Genomic DNA, 20,527 nt, shown 5'->3' with positions numbered 1-20,527 from the left:
CAGTCAGTTTGAGTGTGGAGCGTGTGGACGTGAATTGTGACCATCAGCAACTCTACTGTGAATGTGTCCTATTTGTTGCTATTTTGTTTATTAAAAAGTGAACCGATTGCATCAGCGACCACACAGAAGGGTTTTACAATACTGTACGTATTTGTATAAGTCATCACTGTATACATCACCGTCAAACTGTCAATAATATGATAGATACTTAAAGCCTATCTATGCATTTAGGAGTCCTGTTTAGGAATGGCTAATATGAGTTGGCAGTTGGTGCACAAAATTAATGTTATAATTTTCCAAGTGCATCGATGGAATTTATGGACAGTTTATAATTTTGTTTACAATTTTATTTCGTAATTGTAACTACATACCAAATCTACACACACATCACTTTATTTAAGCAAGACAATATGCGTTTTCTAAATTAATTAAAAATGACAAGTTGATGTATGTTGGCTTGGCCCTCGGGAAATATTCCAGTTCCTCATGTGATCATTTTGCAAAATTAATTGCCCACCCTTAAGGTATTTTTTTAAGCATTTCAGTAGATTCCGGAGGCCACTCTTTTTCTCGCTCTCTCGCTCTCTTTCTTTCTCGATTTATGAGAAAGTGGCTAAACCACGGACTCGTCCGTGGGCTAAACCTTTTTTTTCCGTGGGCTAAACCTGCCGACGTCAGTGGACGGGTTGATGACGTTTTGGTTACGTCAGAGACAAGAGGAGGAGACTGAAACTGGAAGAAAGATATGGTCCTCCCCTGATCATCTTTCATCCACCACAGCAGGATTTATCTGAGCTTGATGAGTGCCTGCTTGGTCGTAAGTCTATTCCCCGTCCCCTGCCGTCAGACCGTTTGGAAGATTTAACCGGCTGCTTGATTCAGCGGCTACATGGCTAGTTAGCGCAGCAAAGCTAACGAGCGCTAGCTTGTGCGCCAGCTCATCTGCCGGAGCCCGGCGAAGTGGAGAATCGATGGCAGGAATGGCCACTTCACTGGGATAGCCGAAGAAACGACCAATATTACGCCCAAACCCTTTCCAGACAAGCATCTACTTAATTAACTGGTAAGTAAATATTCAGTTACATGCTGACAACTCAACAGCAATTTGAAAACTTGGTGTTTGGCTTGCTGTTTAGCAGCCAGCAACTCTGTTGTGTAATGTCTGTTAACGGTGAACCACAACTGCCCCCCCTCTTCAGCGTCCATAGCTTGATTTTAAAACTTGAACAGTCACACAATTTGTCCATTTATATTTAAAACGAGCTTGTATAGCAATCAATCCGCTTTTAAGGAAGTCTCGGTGCTAGGCATCCGATCATAAGATTAAGTGACATGAATGGTAGTTGTATGTAGCCAACATAAATTGGTCACTGTTCTGACAGAATGACATTACGCGAAGAAAAATGTAAATAAAAGCGAGATAGATCAGAAAACGGGACAATTGACAGCAATTTATGTGCAAATGTGTTCGCCTGACGTCTTGTTTTGACGTGTCTCCAAAGTTTCTGACAGACCCTGAAGCATGACGGTAATTATTGATGTGTGAACATAGCTTTAGTGTGTTTATTATTTTGTGTGTCCTCGCCTGGTTATTAGTCGTCTTTCTACCTACCCTGATCCATCCTTAAGTAGGACTGGGACATCGACTCCCAGCCTCCCTTGCAGCATTTGCTCACAAACATGTATCATCTTGCCGAACAAGCAGAACACGAATATCCTAAGAACTCTTTTCACTTCCCTGAACTGATATCAAGCATGCATGCACTTTTTGCTTTGAGTCATAATTTCCACAAAAAAAGTATCCAGTTTCCTACTTGCGTCACGGCTGCTGTAGCATCTTTCCTTAACTGTTTCAAGTTTCCCTTGCATTAATTTTGTCAAGCGTGAACAGCTTTTGTATGCTATTAAATGGAGTGCTGTCTTGCGACCTGAGCAGTAGCTGTACAGTGGAACCTCCGAGATCGACCACAGTTCACAATTTGTTAATATTTTGAACAATGTTTTCCCATTGGAATGAGTAGCCAGGACATTGAGACATACACCACTTTTGTATTGGTACACTATGCCTCGTTACAGGAAGTTCCAATTGCGGCTCAATGTTTGTCATCAAATTTGATGTGGCGTAACAAATGCACATGAAAAAAGTCAACACACTTGTGGCGATTGTTATTTTACTTTCGGTACTCACGAAGCTGGAGTCTCCAAAGTTATATTAATGCCTTGTGTGATGTCGCACAAACTTGTTTTTTTATGTGGATTTATCATAAAGTTCTATTGTATGGACTCAGCCATCTCAATTGTTACCGCTTTATCCATCTGTAAGCAAAATCGCTGCATTCTTCACCTGAATCTAGGGAGAGATCCGCAAAATGTCACTGAATGATGTGAGTCATAACACTGAAGCAAATCCCCCCCCCGTGCGGGTCAGCACTTGAGTTCAATATGGACTAATAAGTCGAACGCATAGCTCTTAGCCTTAGTTTATTAGCTCTCGCTCATGCTTTGGTAAAACCTGCAAGACTACAATGTTGTAGTGTGATTTTCATTGAGATTTATTTAACATCTTCAAATTGTGTTAAGAGTTTAAAAAAAAAAAGTCAAACTTACTTTGCTGTTGTTTTTTTTTTAAAATTCGGATGAGACCTATTAGGGTTGTGCTGGGGGTTAGGTGGTGGTGGCTGCACAAGTGCAGGAACTGAACTCTATTTTGGGTGTAGCCGCTTTTTCAATACAAATCAACTTACGAGCATTTGTTTTCTGCATGTTACTCCTATTAATTGACCTTGTCATACCTGGTGATAAATTGGTGAAATGCTGAACCACACAGCAATGCTGGGCTATAGTGCCTCTTGCTTGAAATTGTAATTTTTTTTAATTTAGTTTGGCAGTTCAGTCTTGACAAGTAGCATTTTGAAAAAATATAACGATGCAGAAGAGATACAGACAACTAAAAATAGAGGGGCTGTGAGTTTAGACGGAAATTCTACTTATGAGTGTTTGCATTTTATCAGTTTTATGACTTCCGGGGCCTTTGAGGTTCCACTGTACTTATTTAACTTGTACACTCTAGTTTGCAGTGATGCTGTTTGTTGTTGTCTGTCGTGCAGCCAATTCTGAATTCTTTGGTCAGTGGCATCCCTGTTGCCCTCTCTGATCGTCCCTTCTGATCCATGTTGTAGGCTGCACAGTGCATGCACACACGCATATGCGTGCACACGCGCATAGGATTCAAATAGTCCTCGAAAAGACATCAACAGTTAATTACACACTCGTCTTCTGTTGCAAAATCAGATGAAGCCATAAAGCTATAATTATGGCATTGGTTTTACAGCTGTTGTGATGCCTCACATGACCATTTCTAACTGTTTTTTTCAAATCTACTTCTCAGGTTGTTGGTGTTACTGCAGTTCCAAACATGGTGCAGAAGTACCAGTCACCCGTGAGGGTGTACAAGTACCCCTTTGAGCTGGTGATGGCAGTAAGTGTCTTTTTTTTCCCTTCACCTGTTTACATGAATATTGCATGTTATTGACGCAGTGTTATGTAATACTGGCAAGCATGCACTTGTTCCTCGCATAAGAACGCGGCTTAATAACACACCTTCCATGACGAGGAACTCAACTGGAACAACAGCAAACTTGTTCCATTACAAATTCCATCCATCCATTTAATTTCTGCCGCTTATCCAGGGCCGGGTTTGATGAAGCCAACAGTCCCACATTATCTGCAAAAAGCGATACTGAGTCCCCCCCAAGCGGACCCGCTTGAACGCCTTGAGTGCGCCTAGAAATTCTGTCCATGAAGGTGATGAACAGAATTGGTGACAAAAGGGCTGGCTTGATGGAGTCCAACCCTCATTGGAAACAAATTTGGCTTACTACCGGCAATTCGGACCAAAGTCTGACAATACCTATCAGCTGCCTCTGGAGTCCCAAAGGCCAAAAAGGCCCGAAAGGACTCCTTTATATTGATGGCATCGCTTAGAGCTGGTGGTCCACCAACAGATGTGGGGATTGCCGCTGTGACATACATCGACCAATTTAATTCCACAGCTCAGCTACACAAGTCATTGTTAATCCCACATTCCAAAAATGTGCATAGTATGTTAGTTTAAGACGCGAAATTGTCCTTAGGTCTGAAAGTGAGTGTGAATGGTTGTTTGTCAACATGTGTCCTGCCATATACTGTAGGCCATTTTATATTATGATAACATAATACCATGATATATTTGTCATTATTCTGTTAAAAAAATGCAAGGCACCATGACTGCTTATGTTTTCTCTTTTTTTTTGACATGCCTCTCGCCTAAAGTCAGCTCGGATGCTTCTGCTTACATGCAACCTTAGTGAGGATAAGCAGTCCATAGAATGGATGGATACTATCAATTAGGGATGCACAATGTATATGTATATTTAAAAAAAAAAAATGTTCCCGTGATAATGGCTCATGCTATTTGCATATCGCAAAGACATGCAATAAATTTCATATGGAATTGTATGCATTGATCCACATTTGACCAGTCCAGTGCAACTGAAAATGTGCATCACCAATCGAAGAACGGTATCTAGGGGCATTTACAATTAATGAGCTAAGAATACATCCAGTGTGCTTATGTTTCCCGCATGAAAAAAAAAATCTTTCATGAGATAATAACAATGTTATTTCTTTGGGCACATGTTAAATATCACAATAACATCCATATCACTTCATTCAACACCCATATCCTATTGTTTTTCCCAATATCTCGCAGCCCTAGTGCATGCCCAGTATGAAACCGTGCATCCTTCCTTCCGTGATGCTTTAACATTAAAATTTGTCGTTCATTCCATGACCAACCTTATTTTTCATATCATTAGAGAGACGCTTGTTGATCCAGTTATCCGTGCTTTGTTAATTGGAATAATTACACCTGTGTTAAGCGTGGCGTCAATGTCTTTTTAAAGCCTTGTCGTGTCAAGACAGGTGCTGCTTTATTTGGATGACAATAAGCGTTCTCCACCAGCAGCCAGGCGGATGCTGTAAGACTAAATCTCCTTAGCGCAGGGCGCAAATAACTATCTATTAATAGAGAGCTAAGGCGCACACACACACACACACACACACACACACACACACACACACGCAGCCAAAGGGCACAGGTAGGTATTGAAAAGATTTACACAATTTCTAAGTTGAAGTTGAACCGTATTTCAGGCTCTAATGGATGTACAAAATGACAATGTTTTGAAACTGATTTGCGCTCTGTCTTACTGTGCATATACCGTATAAACAGAAGCAATTTTGTTCTAAGTGATAGTTAACCGTTGGTGCACGTTTGCACTGTTTTTCTGCATTTGAAGACTTCCACTTTTGTTTTAGCGATGTGGTTGGCCTGTCAGGGGCTCGAGAAAGCAGATATTCACTTCTTTCTTTGGTTTTCTGGGGGATTATATTCGACATTTGGATTTGATTAATTTGGTATGCTCTCTCCATTTGATCGGGGGGGAAAATGTGAGACCGTTGAAATACAAAGTCACTTGTATTTCATTGTATTTCATTGTAGAATCAAGAGCACTTTACCAGTGCTCTTGATTCTTCTGCTATGTCCTCTACAGTTTACAGTTTGCGCAATACAGTTTTCGCTCCAGACCCTGAGGGGCCGCGTCGCACACTGACAGGTGTTATTGAAGCATTGCAACCTCTGGCAAACATAAGTGTGGCTTTAAGTGCCGTTACATAAGTCTGCTTGGATTGCAGCCCGTAAGCTGTGTTCCACAGGGGCTACTTATGACTAACTTCAGAAATTATTTCTGGGTAATCGCCATGTAAAGCATTTGAGAGACTGCAATTCTGCCTGACAGCTGTTTTCATTGCACACTCAAACACAACACTTCTCTGAATAATTTTGACCAGAATTGGAAAGAGATAAACAACAGTGCAGAACTGTCGCAGTGAATTTGTCACCCGTAATCAATGAGTCACACTTATGGCTAAAAAGTACGGATACAGCTTCAGCCAGAAGACTCGCATGTCAATAGAAACAACTCCTTGATGTTTTATCGATTTATCGAGTGATTTGTCGAAGGGGGTGCATTCGTGTCACAGCGTACCTTCAACAATAACACACAAAATAACACTATTAATAATGGCTGTGTGTATTATATCCGATGCATTTAAACATACAACAACATTTGCTTTCACTGCCTTCAACTTCAGCTGCAACAGTCCCCGAAGTCGACTTCCTTGTTTCAATAACAGGAAATATTGTTGCTGGCTACTGCTATTATCATCTGGTCGGTGCTCGAGGCGTTTCTCTGGGGAGTCCCATCGGAATGTCAAAAAGCTGTACACAATATCCCTTGCGCTGTCGTTTCAGGCCAGTTGCTGTTGGAACATATCCATGAAAAAGGATTACTTAAATAATCATGAAAAGAAGACTAACTATTAAATTAAAACACAAGGACTAACTCCAATTTTCAGTTCATACCATTTACTAAAATAGCGGTGAATCCACATGATGGATTTAGAAGAGATTCCACATCGAAACATGTAACCTGTTGACCTTGTCTGAGTTGCTTACGTCATTATTTTACATAAGGTCTGTTTACTCTGTACACATTGATGCATGAAACAGTTTTTTTCAAAAAGCGTTTTTACGGCAATGTACATGGTCTAGTTTTTGTCTTTGTGGTATGCAGACACAAAACAGCAAATCGAGAATCCATGTGCAAATATATATAATATCTGGATTTGTCTAGTGGGGATGTATTCTTTTTAGTTCAAGGTGGTACTCTCTGTATCCGCAACAGAGTTTGCACAGGACGTCCTGCAGTTGATACTTTAGTCTGTATTGTTGACAGAATCGTCTTTCTGTGGTTATATAATGGAACAATAATTGCAGAGAACACCTTGGATTCTCTTGGTTATTTTATTCTTGGATAACCAATAGATGCCAACAGGATTCACATTGAATGCAATCTGCATTCAAAGGCATAGCAACAGCCATGCAACTCAAGTCTCACCTCCCCCACCCCTCATCCCCCCCAAAAATAAAAAAATTAAAATGGAAGCCTTTAATAGCTGTAAATTGTCCTTATCTCTGAACTTTAACTGAATTCAGTGGCCTGGTCGAGTTTTATGGAAGGTCCTACTTTAGTTTATGTCAGCACCTTGGAATGCATCTGCCAGTAAATTCAGTTGAAATGCTATGGGACTCGTCTCCATTTAGATAATTTTTTTTGTCATAGTTGTGAGTGTGTGGGTGTGGGTGGGGGCGCTGGGGGTTCATCCATTGCACCCTGTTCTAAATATTTGGCCGCCAACAAATTGTCCTGTGTTTCCCACTGAGCCACCGTTCCTTCACGTAGCTCATCCTGCTGTCCCCCTTTTCCCTAAATAGTGTCCTGACCCACTTTCTGGCCATGTCTGGTTGAGACTACTGCAACCCAATTTTGTGCTGCTGAATTTTCTTGTGCCTTACTCTGTTTTAATGCATATGTGTCATGTGACTTGCTGGGCTGTTAGTCCCTCACTGACCAGTCCAAATTTGAGTGGAATGCAAATGTTGAGTGAAACACTCTTGGGATTTTGACAGAACCACACAATATTATAGTATGCTTAGGTCCTGCCTTCATCTGTTTCATCCACCTCAAGCCGAATTTTATAATGCAGTCACAATCATCCACACTTGCATTGTGATGTACGTGTACCTTTACAGACTAGCAATGAAAACAAAATAGTTTTTATTCCTGCTTGTGCTATATGAAGAGATTTAGATGGGCGTTGTAAATTTGGAAGCGCTGCACTTATTCTTTTAAAGACAGTGTTATATGTCACATCATTTGGGTGCTATGCTGTTGTTACATTTCTTCTGGTAGATTATTCTGTACAAAATAAATGTGTCAAGATTCGCCTCAGAGAGCGAGAAGCTGACAATCATGCTGTGTGCTGCTTTTCACCGTAAGGCTGTGCTACGGTCATGTGACTCATTGGAGCCAATGGTGGTTCTGCAGCAGATTCCATTCACTGATCACAGGACACTCATTCACCCTTTTTTTTTTTCTTGTGCAAGTTTGAGATGCTGCCCATGCAGCTCCCTTCCCCCTTTCCTTTTCACTCCGCTGGAAGCGGATTCCACTTCTCACGAAAGTCACACTCTCCCTTTGCACTGCAGCCATGCGACATTGTATGCCAGTTCAGATCTTTGTAGCAGTATATGAACTTTTAATCATCTTTCTGTGTCTTTTTTTTGATAACATGTTTTGTGTAATCGTTACTGAATAGTTACTTTCAATTTTGACAGATAAAATGAAGAAGAAACATCATGCTCTTTGGATAGATATTCTTTCCGGCATTGTTGAAGTATGGCTTAGTCTTTTCCAGTGTTGAAAAATTCTACATGCGAAAGGTCTCTGGATTTACCCAAATGAACCATCACAGGCTTGTTGTATATCGTATTTCTTTGTAAGTTATCCTCCAAAGCACCGAGTAGGAAATTAGAGAAAGGCTTTAAGACTCATGCTTGTTGGTTGTTTACTTGTGACTGTACAGCCATCATATTGCACAAAACTGCAACGGTTCATCGGTACTATGGCCAGTGAACATGATTTCAGGGTGATACATACAGTATGTTTCTGCTCTACTCTTGTGATTTATCACACGTGAGCACTCGGCAGAAATGCTGTGGCGTGGATATGTAAAGTTTTACAGATGATGCACGCATCCACACTGACCCTGCTCTTGGCAGAAACCACAGGATCCGAACTATTCAAAGAAACAGTTACATTTTTTAGATACAATTAAAATGCATAATCATGCAGCCATATAAATTGTATCATCATGCAGCCATCCTACTTCTTTGTACACATAAATACCGAATTGACATGTTCATTCCTGCATCACTCAGCACTGCTGTTTGACTTCACAGACCAGCCAATATGGTCACCTGCACAATCAAATAACATTGAGATTTAATGTAAAGCTATGTAAAATAATAATGTTTGGTTAGATGTACCTTTAATTCTTATATACTCGTTATTGTGGTTGTTTAGTGGTGTCAAACCGCACTGCATGCATAATACAAACGAATGTAATTGCAGGTCACTATAAATGGCTCACCAAGTAATGAGGACTTAATACTTTAATGCTGCAGGTTTTCTAGTATATCATTTTTCTCTCTTTTTTTCCCAAGCTGATTTTTCCTTTTTTTCTTTCAATAAATGTGTACTGCATTGAAATCTCTGGAAGAAGAGAAGTGGGTGGCATGGCATGCAGAGATTAAAGACTCTTTTGTTGCATTTGTTCAGACAAACGCCTGTTGTCTTTCCCACCCAACATCCACGCTACATTCAAGCTCCATCTTCGTGTGACTTCAAACTTGGGCCAGAACGATAGGGATTTTTTTTTCTTTTTTTTTTTTTTTTGATGCCGATTTTTGTCTGAAAAAGCAAAATAGATGACCGGTGAATCAGACAATAAATCGAAATAATGTATAACAAAAAATAACCGTCCAATGTATTTCAATGGCCGTCAATGATACGTGGATTTTCTCGCAGGGCTCAATTGTAAATATATTTCAGCATCCGACACTAAGCCTTTTCCGGAAGCGTGTGTTTGTGGCGCAGCATATACGTCCTGATCAGGAATAGATCCCTCAGCATCGACGAATGGTTGCTGTGAACCGGCCCCTGGTGGAAAAAAAGGTTGAGGACCGCTGATGCAGAACCTCTACCGAGAATACTTCTGGAAAAACAGGAGTTCATAGCCCTCACAGACACTCACTTCACATTTACAGCACACATCAGTTACCTATTTGTTGAGAACAGCAGTGTAAAGCACACATAAGCAAATTTGCATTTTCATATAGAATAGTGGAAAATGCTTTCTTTGCTTCCTCAACTGGAAATTCTAAGTGGTGTTATGGAAATAACATGTATTGTCCTGTGGGTCTTTATTTATTTATCGATTTATTTCCGGGGCTATTTGAAACCACCTTTCTCCATCAATACCCATTTTACATGCCAACATGGCTATCGTTACCTGAAGTGGTTTGGTGGAACTTGGTCTAGCTTTGCTCTGCTCACTCAATTCAAATGTTCTTTCTATACCATAGCAGTATAATGGCCTATAGCTGCCCGTTCTCTTGTTGTCTTAAGATACTCAACATTTATACAATCACTATGGCATAAAATGAAATAAATATAGAACAGCACGATTTCCTGAATCCCAATTCCCATTTTCCCACCAGTTCACATGTTCCTATTGCTTGTTTCGCAAGGGTGGAAATATTTTCTATGTATGCAGGAAGAGATTAAATAACTACGCATTGTTTTGATCTTTTCCCTTATGCACAATGGAAGCTCAGAAATTCTCCAGCCAAAATCCAGGAACTATTAGTTAAGTTCTCTAACTAATGTGGTTTCCTATTTTAGAAGTTGCCACTATGGATAGTTTGTTTGGTTGTGGTCTGTTGTAATTCAGTATTATCAGATAAAATGCTTAGCTAGTTCGTGATTAGTCGTTACCTGGGCCTACTTGAGTACTGTATTTTCCGCACTAAAAGGCGCACTGGATTATTAGGCGCACCTTCAATGAATGGGCTATTTTTAATTTTTTTTCATGTATTGCATGCACTTGACTATAAAGCACAATCTACAAAGCATCCACTAGATGGCGCTACAGCCCTTCATTTGACTCGGGAGGCGTTCATGACCGCCTCCAAAAAAACATAAATTAACGATTACTTCAATGAAACTACGAAAATTGAAAATACAGTAATGCATCAAAACAGAAAATCACAAAATAAATTCTATAGCCCAACGACAGAATTAATTTTGGCATTTCCTTCAGCGTAGCTGCAGCAGAACGATCAGATGTCAGTAAATTGTAGGAGACTGGACTGTCTCAGAAGTGTTTGTTATTTATTCCTTTGTTGTGTACTGTGTTCACAAACGAGAAAATCACAAAATAAATTCTGTAGGGGGGCTATAGAATTTATTTTGTGATTTCCTCGCTTGATTTTCTGTTTTGATGCATTATTATCCATTTTCGTAGTTTCAATGAAGGAATCGTTTATGTTTTTCCGAGGTGGTCATGAACGCCTCTCGAGTCGACGGAAGAAGAGAAGGCACGAAGACGGACAGACATAACTGTATTTGTTGAGACTATGAAAAACATTCATAAAGTGTGTGTGTTTTAAAAAAACAACGCCACAGCTCTCCTTTTTTCGCAGCTGCAACAAAAACCTATTTAATAAAGCAGCGACACAGTTCACTGAACCAACAGCAAGTTATAACATTGTAAGCATGTCTCCAGGAAGGAGCCATTTTGGGGTTGTCATATTACCATAATGACCAAACACAAGGCGCACCGGATTTTAAGGCGCGCCGTGAGCTTTTAAGAAAATTGAAGACTTTTCGGTGCGCCTTATAGTGTGGAAAATATAGTACTTGTGATGTAATTTTCAGTGGACAATAAGTTACTAAATGCTTTTTAAAGGGTATTAATTTAACATGGAAAGAATGAAATTATCAAATGTATTTATATATACAAAATATTAACTTTTTACTGCTGAAAATTACAGAATTAGCGTTGTATTTGTCAATGCCAAAATGGTATCGGTCTACACGGCTCCAAAAGAATTTTGGGCCCTATGGAATTTTTATCTAGTTTGCATTGCTTGGGCCTTGCCTACCTCTCACTTGGTCTCTCCGCCAACCCAGCCTGGCACACATTTGACATTGAGTTTATTGCCAGCCAATCAACAAACGTTGCAAACAATTAAGCAGTAAGAAACAATGATCACATACGTACGAACCCAATTCCAATTAAGATGGTACATTGTGTAAAACACAGGATAATATTTTGCAAATCATAGATTGGCTGGCAACCAATTCAAGGTGTATCCCGCCTATTGCCCGAAGACAGCTGGGATAGGCTCCAGCACGGCCGCGAACCTTGTGAGGATAAACGGATTAGAAAATGGATGGATGGATTTTCAATCGATCTTCAATTGACTATAATATAAAGACAAGATATATACACAAGTTATTGGTACCCCGTCTAACTCATTCACTGCCCAGCAGTTTTCCGAGCAGCCAAACTCCACTTTGCCAGCCTTTTAAGAGGATTCTGACTGATCTTTCAAAGTTCAGAAAATATCGTGTTCTGATGCTCCATTTGAAGGATCACACTCCCATCTGCCAGCGTCCTTACCGTGTCTCTCAGCAACTAGTGGCAACACTCAGGAAGGAGGTGGAGTAGATGTTGAAGCTTGGAGTTATTGAACCATCAATGTCAGAGTGATGTAGTCCGGTGATGATTGTCTTTAAGGACGAGTCGCTGCGCATTTGCATCGATCTTGATTTCATCTCAGCATTTAATGCCTATCCAATGCCAAGGATAGATGACCTTCTGGATCGCATTGCGTCGACACCCTTCATCACCAGTCTGGACTTGTGCAAAGCCTTCTGGCAGGTGCCGTTGGAGGCCTCCACTCGGTCCTACAGTGCATTCAGAACACCAGCGGAAGAGTTCCAGTTCACTGTACTGTCCTTTGGCTTGCGTGGGTATCCTGCAACCTTTCAATGCCTTATTGACAGAGTTCTTCAGGGCTGTGAAACATTCAGGGATGATTAGGTTGTTTTCAATGGCACATGGGAGGAACACATCCAGGACCCGAGAAGCATCTTGGAGAAGATCAGAATGGCAGGACTGACACTGACCCTGAATGTGGCTGAGTGTGAGTGGGCATGCTATGAAGCTCGCTATCTTGGCTATCAGCTGAGAAGAGATGAGATACGACCTCAGATGGATAAGGTTGAAGTTATCAAGAAGTGTCGTCATCCTCAGACCAAAAAGGAGGTGTGATCCTTCTGGGCTAAGCGGAATGATATCAAGTCAAGTCAAGTACAACTTTGTCAAATGCGCTGTATGTGCAATCATAAATTTGTGCCACAATTACTCACTGCTCTGAACACAAAAGACAAGAAAAACCCGGTGAGCGGGACCAACGACTGTGAAGCATTCTTCGGAACCCAAAAAACTCTTTGCTGCTTTGTGCAAGTGGATGCCTGGAGATCGGACTTAGGGCAGTCCTTGCTCAAAGTGGGTCCAGCATGGAGCAGCGTATTCTGTACCTGACCTGTCAAGAGTTTTACAGTTTCCGACTGTCAGCGAGGCAATGATGGTGACTGAATGTCACTGCAACCAAGGATGACCGGCACAGTGATTGAGAAAACCCATGGTTGGAGGTGTGCGAAGCAAGTTGAATCATCATTTGTATTGTTGTCAATGAATTCAAATCAACATGACTGTTTTTGTATCCTCACCTAAGCGTCGACCACAAAAATCTGAAGTTGCTCAACCCTTCGTGTGTGCGTCTGTGCCTGTATGCGTTTGCCCATGCATGTCTGCGTGTACTATAAAAAAATATTCATTCTGAAAGGGGACTCGCCGTGTTTAACAAGTCTGATGTGGTGCACTCATTATTGTTGAATACAGTAATATAATGCCATTCAAATTGCCTGCTGTTACGTTTGATATCTCAAAAAGCAGTATATATTCAGTTAAGTGACCCATGTGTGTAATCAGAAATAAAATTATCTGTATTACATAATGGGGCGGCACGGTGGTCGACTGGTTAACACCTCGGCCTCAGAGGTGTGGGGTTCGATTCCGATGTGGAGTTTGCATGTTCTGCCCGTGCCTGCATTGGTTTTCTTCGGGTACTCCGGTTTCCTCCCACATTCCAAAAACATGCGTTGCAGGTCAATGGAACACTCTAAATTGTCCCTGGGTGTTGAGTGTGAGCGCGAATGGTTGTCCGTCTATTTGTGCCCTGCGATTGGCTGGCAATCAGTTCAGGGTGTCCCCTGCCTACTGCCCGATGACGGCTGGGATAAGTTCCAGCATGCCTGCGACCCTCGTTGAGGATAAGCGGATCAGAAAATTGATGGATGGTATTACATAACGCCGAAAACTCATAAATCACAATTTGGCAAATTTCATGCCCCGTCCCCCCCAAAATCTGTACTATTGGTCAATCCACACGTGGATGTTATTTTTACGAAATATTGACCAATGTAAAGTGAAAAGTGACTATTTTGGAGGTAGTTACGAGGTTTCGGCCCAACGTCGGTGATACGCTCTCTTGAATTGCTCAGCATTTGATGATCATGACACCTCTTTCATCTTCCAGGCCTATGAGCGCCGGTTCCCCACATGTCACCTTATCCCCATGTTTGTGGCAAGCGATGTGGTCGATGAAGAGACAAGTGAGGATAGATCCACACATAGGATTGAGCGGCGCTGTGCCCTGGATGTGGACGCTCCGCGCCTTCTCAAACGGGTAATCTACGATCACGCTACATCTAATTGGCACCCTAAGTTCAGTGGACTGTGGTTATAAGGTCTTCCAATCTTTTTATGTAACTCTCTACCCCGCCTACTGCCCTAAGAAAGCTGGAATAGGCTCCAGCACACCCACAACCCTTGTGAGGATACAATGCTCAGACAATGGATGGATGTACCTTTGAGTTTGTCATTCTATATATTGGCAACTTTTTCGAAGCTATGACTGTAATGAGCGTTTGTGTCTGGTTTGCAGATTGCTGGTGTGGACTATGTCTACTTCATCCAGAAAAACACACTTAACCGAAAGGAGCGGACACTTCACATCGAATCACATAATGAGACTTTCTCCAACAGGGTCATCATCCATGAGATCTGCTGCTATTCGGTAAATACACGTGCTCCTGCACATATTAGTGTACTGTATGTCCTGCCGTTGTAACCTGACGGATGCCTTTTAGAAATTCATAATTTCCCCTTGATCCTTGCCGGAAGCTCTGCAATCGTGATCCGAAACCAGTATTCATGCCGCCATCCACCGTTTGCTTATGTAGGACACTCAAAAGTGAAAGAAAGTTAAAGCGCTCAAGCACATTATATTAGCACCCAGTTATTCAGGGTTCTAATTTGTGCTCCAAGGTTGCACTCTGGTTCTTATTGTGCATGTTAACACACCGTATTAACCGTAACTCAGCTAGACAGCCTAATTAGACAACACTAATGCATCTGGCTAAAGCGGAAATATTTTCGTTGCCAAGGGAGATGCAGCAAAGTGTTTTTCACTGGCCCCTTTTCTTTTTGCTATCGTGGATTCAGTGACACAAACGTTTCATGATGTTAAATACTGTAGACTTAAAGCTATCAGAAACATGCTAAAATCTACTGTTGGATATCAATATAATAAAAGAATTTCATTCTTTACATAGGACAGTGATCGACTAGTTAAAATTATGCTTCAGTACCTCTTATCTCTCCCATCAGCTGAAAGCTATTCCCAATGTTGCTGAGTATATTCACACTTGTTTGACCTTTATTTTAACCTTTGAACTTTTCACTTGTAAAGGGCTGGCTAATTTTACATAGATAGGCTGACACAAGCACACTTCAACTTCAATGGAGTGCACATATTTCCCTTTGTGCATCATGTTCTATGAAGTCAAGTGATCCATAGTTACAATGGTAGCAAAGCCCCCTTTTTTGCTCACGTGTACAGTATGATACAGTATGTTCTCACATTTTCCAGGTCCACCCTGAGAATGAAGACTGGACGTGTTTTGAGCAGTCAGCTAGTCTGGACATCAAGTCTTTCTTTGGCTTTGAGAGCACAGTGGAAAAGATTGCAATGAAGCAATATGCCAGCAGCATCAAAAAGGTGTTTGTGTGTTGATTTTTTTCAGAATAAAGTTTGGCAACTTCTTGGCATGTTGATGCAAGAATTCTTCAGTGATATATGAATGTGCTTGGGTGACCTCTGTGAACGATAGGTCCATGTTTCCAGTATATGCATAAAAAACTTTGACTTTATATTTCTTCTTCTATTTCCATTAGCCTACATTAAAGTTGGAATTGCTTCATGAATTTAATCCACCCATCCTCATGTGAATAATGTACACAGTACATAATAAAGGCAAAAAAGTCCTCAGAGAAGACAATTTCATAATTTCACCGTTTATTCAGCTTTTTGTACCATCCTAATTCTAACTTCGATACTCCTAATGGCAGGGAAAAGAAATCATAGAGTACTACCTGAAGGAGCTGGAAGATGAGGGGATCACTCAAGTGCCGCGATGGAGTCCAACTTCTCTTCCCCTGCCTCCCACCAGACCAACCAGTCTCTTTACTAGCCCACCTCCTGATCCCAAAGTCCCTGTCACAGCCGTTGTTCCCATCCCACTGATGACTGATGCCACGGATGACAGCAGCTCTCAGGATGCTAAGCAGGACAGCGCTGGCCTTCAGGCAGATAGTTTAACTGAGATTCTGGCTGGCACACCGGAAGGTCTGTTTAGCTGATAATTGCAAAATGAGTGGCTGCCCATTTGAAATAATGTAATTGGTGCTTTCTGTGAGCTGTAATTAGACATGTCATGTCAATTTGAGGTGTGATTTGTTTGTTTTGTTTTGTGTTTACAGATAAACTGGATGCTGATTATATCAAACGCTACCTTGGTGATCTTACACCAATGCAGGAGAGCTGTCTCATCAGACTTCGTAAATGGCTACAGGAGACCCACAAGGGCAAGGTAACGTGCAGCTTCGCACAGACTTTGTAGTAAAAGGAATCTGATCAACCAAGAACATTTTGAAATATTTGCTGCTAAACTCAGCTTCATATATTGGCAGTGAGGCGTGACTGATTAATCGGCCGGTCGATCAATTCGGACAATTATGACCCTTCAAAAATCAGCCAAATGGCTGATGTTTGCTGATTATTTTTGCCTTTATGTACTCTAACTATTCACAGCAGTTGAACATAAGTAATACTCATCTCATTAATTATTACACATAAATCTATACCATAACCATGTATCCTTAAATATCCATCGATCCATTATCTGAATCACTTATCTTCACAAGAGTCGAGGCGTGCTGTAGCATATCCCAGTTGTCTTCAAGCAGTGGTCTAAATTATCAACATAAGATTGATAAGATCATTCAAAACAAAGCAAATCTTAATTTTCACAAGCAATGCTTAGTTGAGCAGTGCAAGCTGTGCAAAGAATTGACCTGGAAGCCACTATTTTACACACAATTTTACATAATTCACAGTTTGTTAAAAGAAATAAAAGTCAAAACAGTGCAAAATAAATAAAACATGAATGTGTTAAATATGACACACATTCACCTACTGGTAACACAAATACACAGGTCAAGGATTAATTCAATTACGTCACGCAATGCATTCTGGGAAATGAACAGGACATTTTATTAAACACATTTTTCAAAAATACATTTACAGTTGACCCCCGCTATTTGCAAGGAAAAGGGACCAGGCTGGCTCACGAATAGCGGAAATCTGCGTATAATTGATAACCATTGAAATTCGGTGGGGGGGTATTATTTTATGCATTATATATTTTTGTAAATTAATCGGCCAGTTTCAGGGTGTACCCCACCTACTGCCTGAAGACAGCTGGGAGAGGCTCCAGCACCCCCCGTGACCTTTGTGACGATAAGGCGGGTTGAAAAATGGATGGATTTGTAATCTGTTATTTTTTTTTTCTGCCAAAATTCGGCATCAGTCTCAAAAAATCCTTATCGGTCGGGCCCTAATAGTCAGAAACTCACGTAGAGTGGTGTAATTGTACATTGTGATCCATTATTTTAGATGATTTTTTTTTTTTTTGCCTCCTACTGTCTTTATTTCAGATTCCTAAGGATGAACACATCCTGCGATTTTTGCGGGCCAGGGATTTCAACATGGATAAGGCTCGTGAAATTTTGTGCCAGTCGCTGACCTGGAGGAAGCAGCACCAAGTAGACTATCTTCTTGAGACATGGAGTTCACCACAAGTTCTTCAGGATTATTACACAGGGGGCTGGCACCACCATGATCGAGGTAGGTTGAAACATCAACTGTATCAGCATGCGCACGCTGACTGTTCAGATGGGTTTACGTTTCCGCATACATGATTTATTTTGGCTATTCTTACAAAGCTAGACGAGTTGGTGATCTTTGATCTCGGGTTTCCTTCACACTCAAGTTACATGACAATGAACTCAAAGACTTTTTTTTTTTTTTTACCCAAGGCCATTCAGAACACAAGTGACTTCAACGTGCATACATTTTTCAGCACTGCTTGGTGACGCCAACACTAACATGCTCTTCACTTTGTAGATGCTGTCATATCCTTTTTAAAGTTTATTTTTGTAGTCGTACTTCTGTTACCAGAGGAATGTGCAAACGTGTTTAAATAGTTGTGAAGGATAAATGGGACAAAAGTATTTTCCTTGTGAGAAGAGCAGGTGGCTATAATAATCCTCAGCAATTTAATATACAACCTCCATAGGCTGTAGTATTTCTGCAAGTCATTTAAATGTGTATTATTCTGTGTTCTCTCTTCTAGATGGTCGGCCTTTGTATGTCCTGAGACTTGGCCAGATGCAATGTAAAGTGAAAAGTGACTATTTTGGAGGTAGTTACGAGGTTTCGGCCCAACGTCGGTGATACGCTCTCTTGAATTGCTCAGCATTTGATGATCATGACACCTCTTTCATCTTCCAGGCCTATGAGCGCCGGTTCCCCACATGTCACCTTATCCCCATGTTTGTGGCAAGCGATGTGGTCGATGAAGAGACAAGTGAGGATAGATCCACACATAGGATTGAGCGGCGCTGTGCCCTGGATGTGGACGCTCCGCGCCTTCTCAAACGGGTAATCTACGATCACGCTACATCTAATTGGCACCCTAAGTTCAGTGGACTGTGGTTATAAGGTCTTCCAATCTTTTTATGTAACTCTCTACCCCGCCTACTGCCCTAAGAAAGCTGGAATAGGCTCCAGCACACCCACAACCCTTGTGAGGATACAATGCTCAGACAATGGATGGATGTACCTTTGAGTTTGTCATTCTATATATTGGCAACTTTTTCGAAGCTATGACTGTAATGAGCGTTTGTGTCTGGTTTGCAGATTGCTGGTGTGGACTATGTCTACTTCATCCAGAAAAACACACTTAACCGAAAGGAGCGGACACTTCACATCGAATCACATAATGAGACTTTCTCCAACAGGGTCATCATCCATGAGATCTGCTGCTATTCGGTAAATACACGTGCTCCTGCACATATTAGTGTACTGTATGTCCTGCCGTTGTAACCTGACGGATGCCTTTTAGAAATTCATAATTTCCCCTTGATCCTTGCCGGAAGCTCTGCAATCGTGATCCGAAACCAGTATTCATGCCGCCATCCACCGTTTGCTTATGTAGGACACTCAAAAGTGAAAGAAAGTTAAAGCGCTCAAGCACATTATATTAGCACCCAGTTATTCAGGGTTCTAATTTGTGCTCCAAGGTTGCACTCTGGTTCTTATTGTGCATGTTAACACACCGTATTAACCGTAACTCAGCTAGACAGCCTAATTAGACAACACTAATGCATCTGGCTAAAGCGGAAATATTTTCGTTGCCAAGGGAGATGCAGCAAAGTGTTTTTCACTGGACCCTTTTCTTTTTGCTATCGTGGATTCAGTGACACAAACGTTTCATGATGTTAAATACTGTAGACTTAAAGCTATCAGAAACATGCTAAAATCTACTGTTGGATATCAATATAATAAAAGAATTTCATTCTTTACATAGGACAGTGATCGACTAGTTAAAATTATGCTTCAGTACCTCTTATCTCTCCCATCAGCTGAAAGCTATTCCCAATGTTGCTGAGTATATTCACACTTGTTTGACCTTTATTTTAACCTTTGAACTTTTCACTTGTAAAGGGCTGGCTAATTTTACATAGATAGGCTGACACAAGCACACTTCAACTTCAATGGAGTGCACATATTTCCCTTTGTGCATCATGTTCTAGTGAATCTAGTGATCCATAGTTACAATGGTAGCAAAGCCCCCTTTTTTGCTCACGTGTACAGTATGATACAGTATGTTCTCACATTTTCCAGGTCCACCCTGAGAATGAAGACTGGACGTGTTTTGAGCAGTCAGCTAGTCTGGACATCAAGTCTTTCTTTGGCTTTGAGAGCACAGTGGAAAAGATTGCAATGAAGCAATATGCCAGCAGCATCAAAAAGGTGTTTGTGTGTTGATTTTTTTCAGAATAAAGTTTGGCAACTTCTTGGCATGTTGATGCAAGAATTCTTCAGTGATATATGAATGTGCTTGGGTGACCTCTGTGAACGATAGGTCCATGTTTCCAGTATATGCATAAAAAACTTTGACTTTATATTTCTTCTTCTATTTCCATTAGCCTACATTAAAGTTGGAATTGCTTCATGAATTTAATCCACCCATCCTCATGTGAATAATGTACACAGTACATAATAAAGGCAAAAAAGTCCTCAGAGAAGACAATTTCATAATTTCACCGTTTATTCAGCTTTTTGTACCATCCTAATTCTAACTTCGATACTCCTAATGGCAGGGAAAAGAAATCATAGAGTACTACCTGAAGGAGCTGGAAGATGAGGGGATCACTCAAGTGCCGCGATGGAGTCCAACTTCTCTTCCCCTGCCTCCCACCA

At 41.0% G+C, this 20,527-nt stretch overlaps 1 protein-coding gene across 3 annotated transcripts in view; it reads left to right on the top strand.

The window, feature by feature from the left end:
- The first annotated feature begins 684 nt into the window (after nt 1–684).
- si:dkey-237i9.1 (SEC14-like protein 1) overlaps nt 685–20,527 on the top strand; it is a 48,620-nt gene continuing 28,777 nt past the window's right edge. For 2 of the 3 annotated variants that reach the window (XR_002170508.1, XM_019889122.1), the window contains exons 1-8: nt 685–1,063; nt 3,389–3,478; nt 14,177–14,326; nt 14,585–14,716; nt 15,572–15,700; nt 16,051–16,327; nt 16,462–16,571; nt 17,698–17,887. Coding sequence is in view for 2 of the 3 variants with exons in the window: in XM_019889122.1 (XP_019744681.1) it covers nt 3,416–3,478; nt 14,177–14,326; nt 14,585–14,716; nt 15,572–15,700; nt 16,051–16,327; nt 16,462–16,571; nt 17,698–17,887 (1,051 nt within the window). In the remaining variant the exon portion in view is untranslated. The remainder of the gene's footprint in view (nt 1,064–3,388; nt 3,479–14,176; nt 14,327–14,584; nt 14,717–15,571; nt 15,701–16,050; nt 16,328–16,461; nt 16,572–17,697; nt 17,888–20,527) is intronic. The other variant, XM_019889123.1, reaches the window with a different exon arrangement.

Source organism: Hippocampus comes, unplaced genomic scaffold, assembly GCF_001891065.2.
Source record: "Hippocampus comes isolate QL1 unplaced genomic scaffold, H_comes_QL1_v1.1 scaffold86, whole genome shotgun sequence".
Classification (NCBI taxonomy): Eukaryota; Metazoa; Chordata; class Actinopteri; order Syngnathiformes; family Syngnathidae; genus Hippocampus; species Hippocampus comes.
The sequence above is the reverse complement of the archived record's forward strand: the minus strand, read 5'-3'. Positions and strand labels throughout refer to the sequence as shown.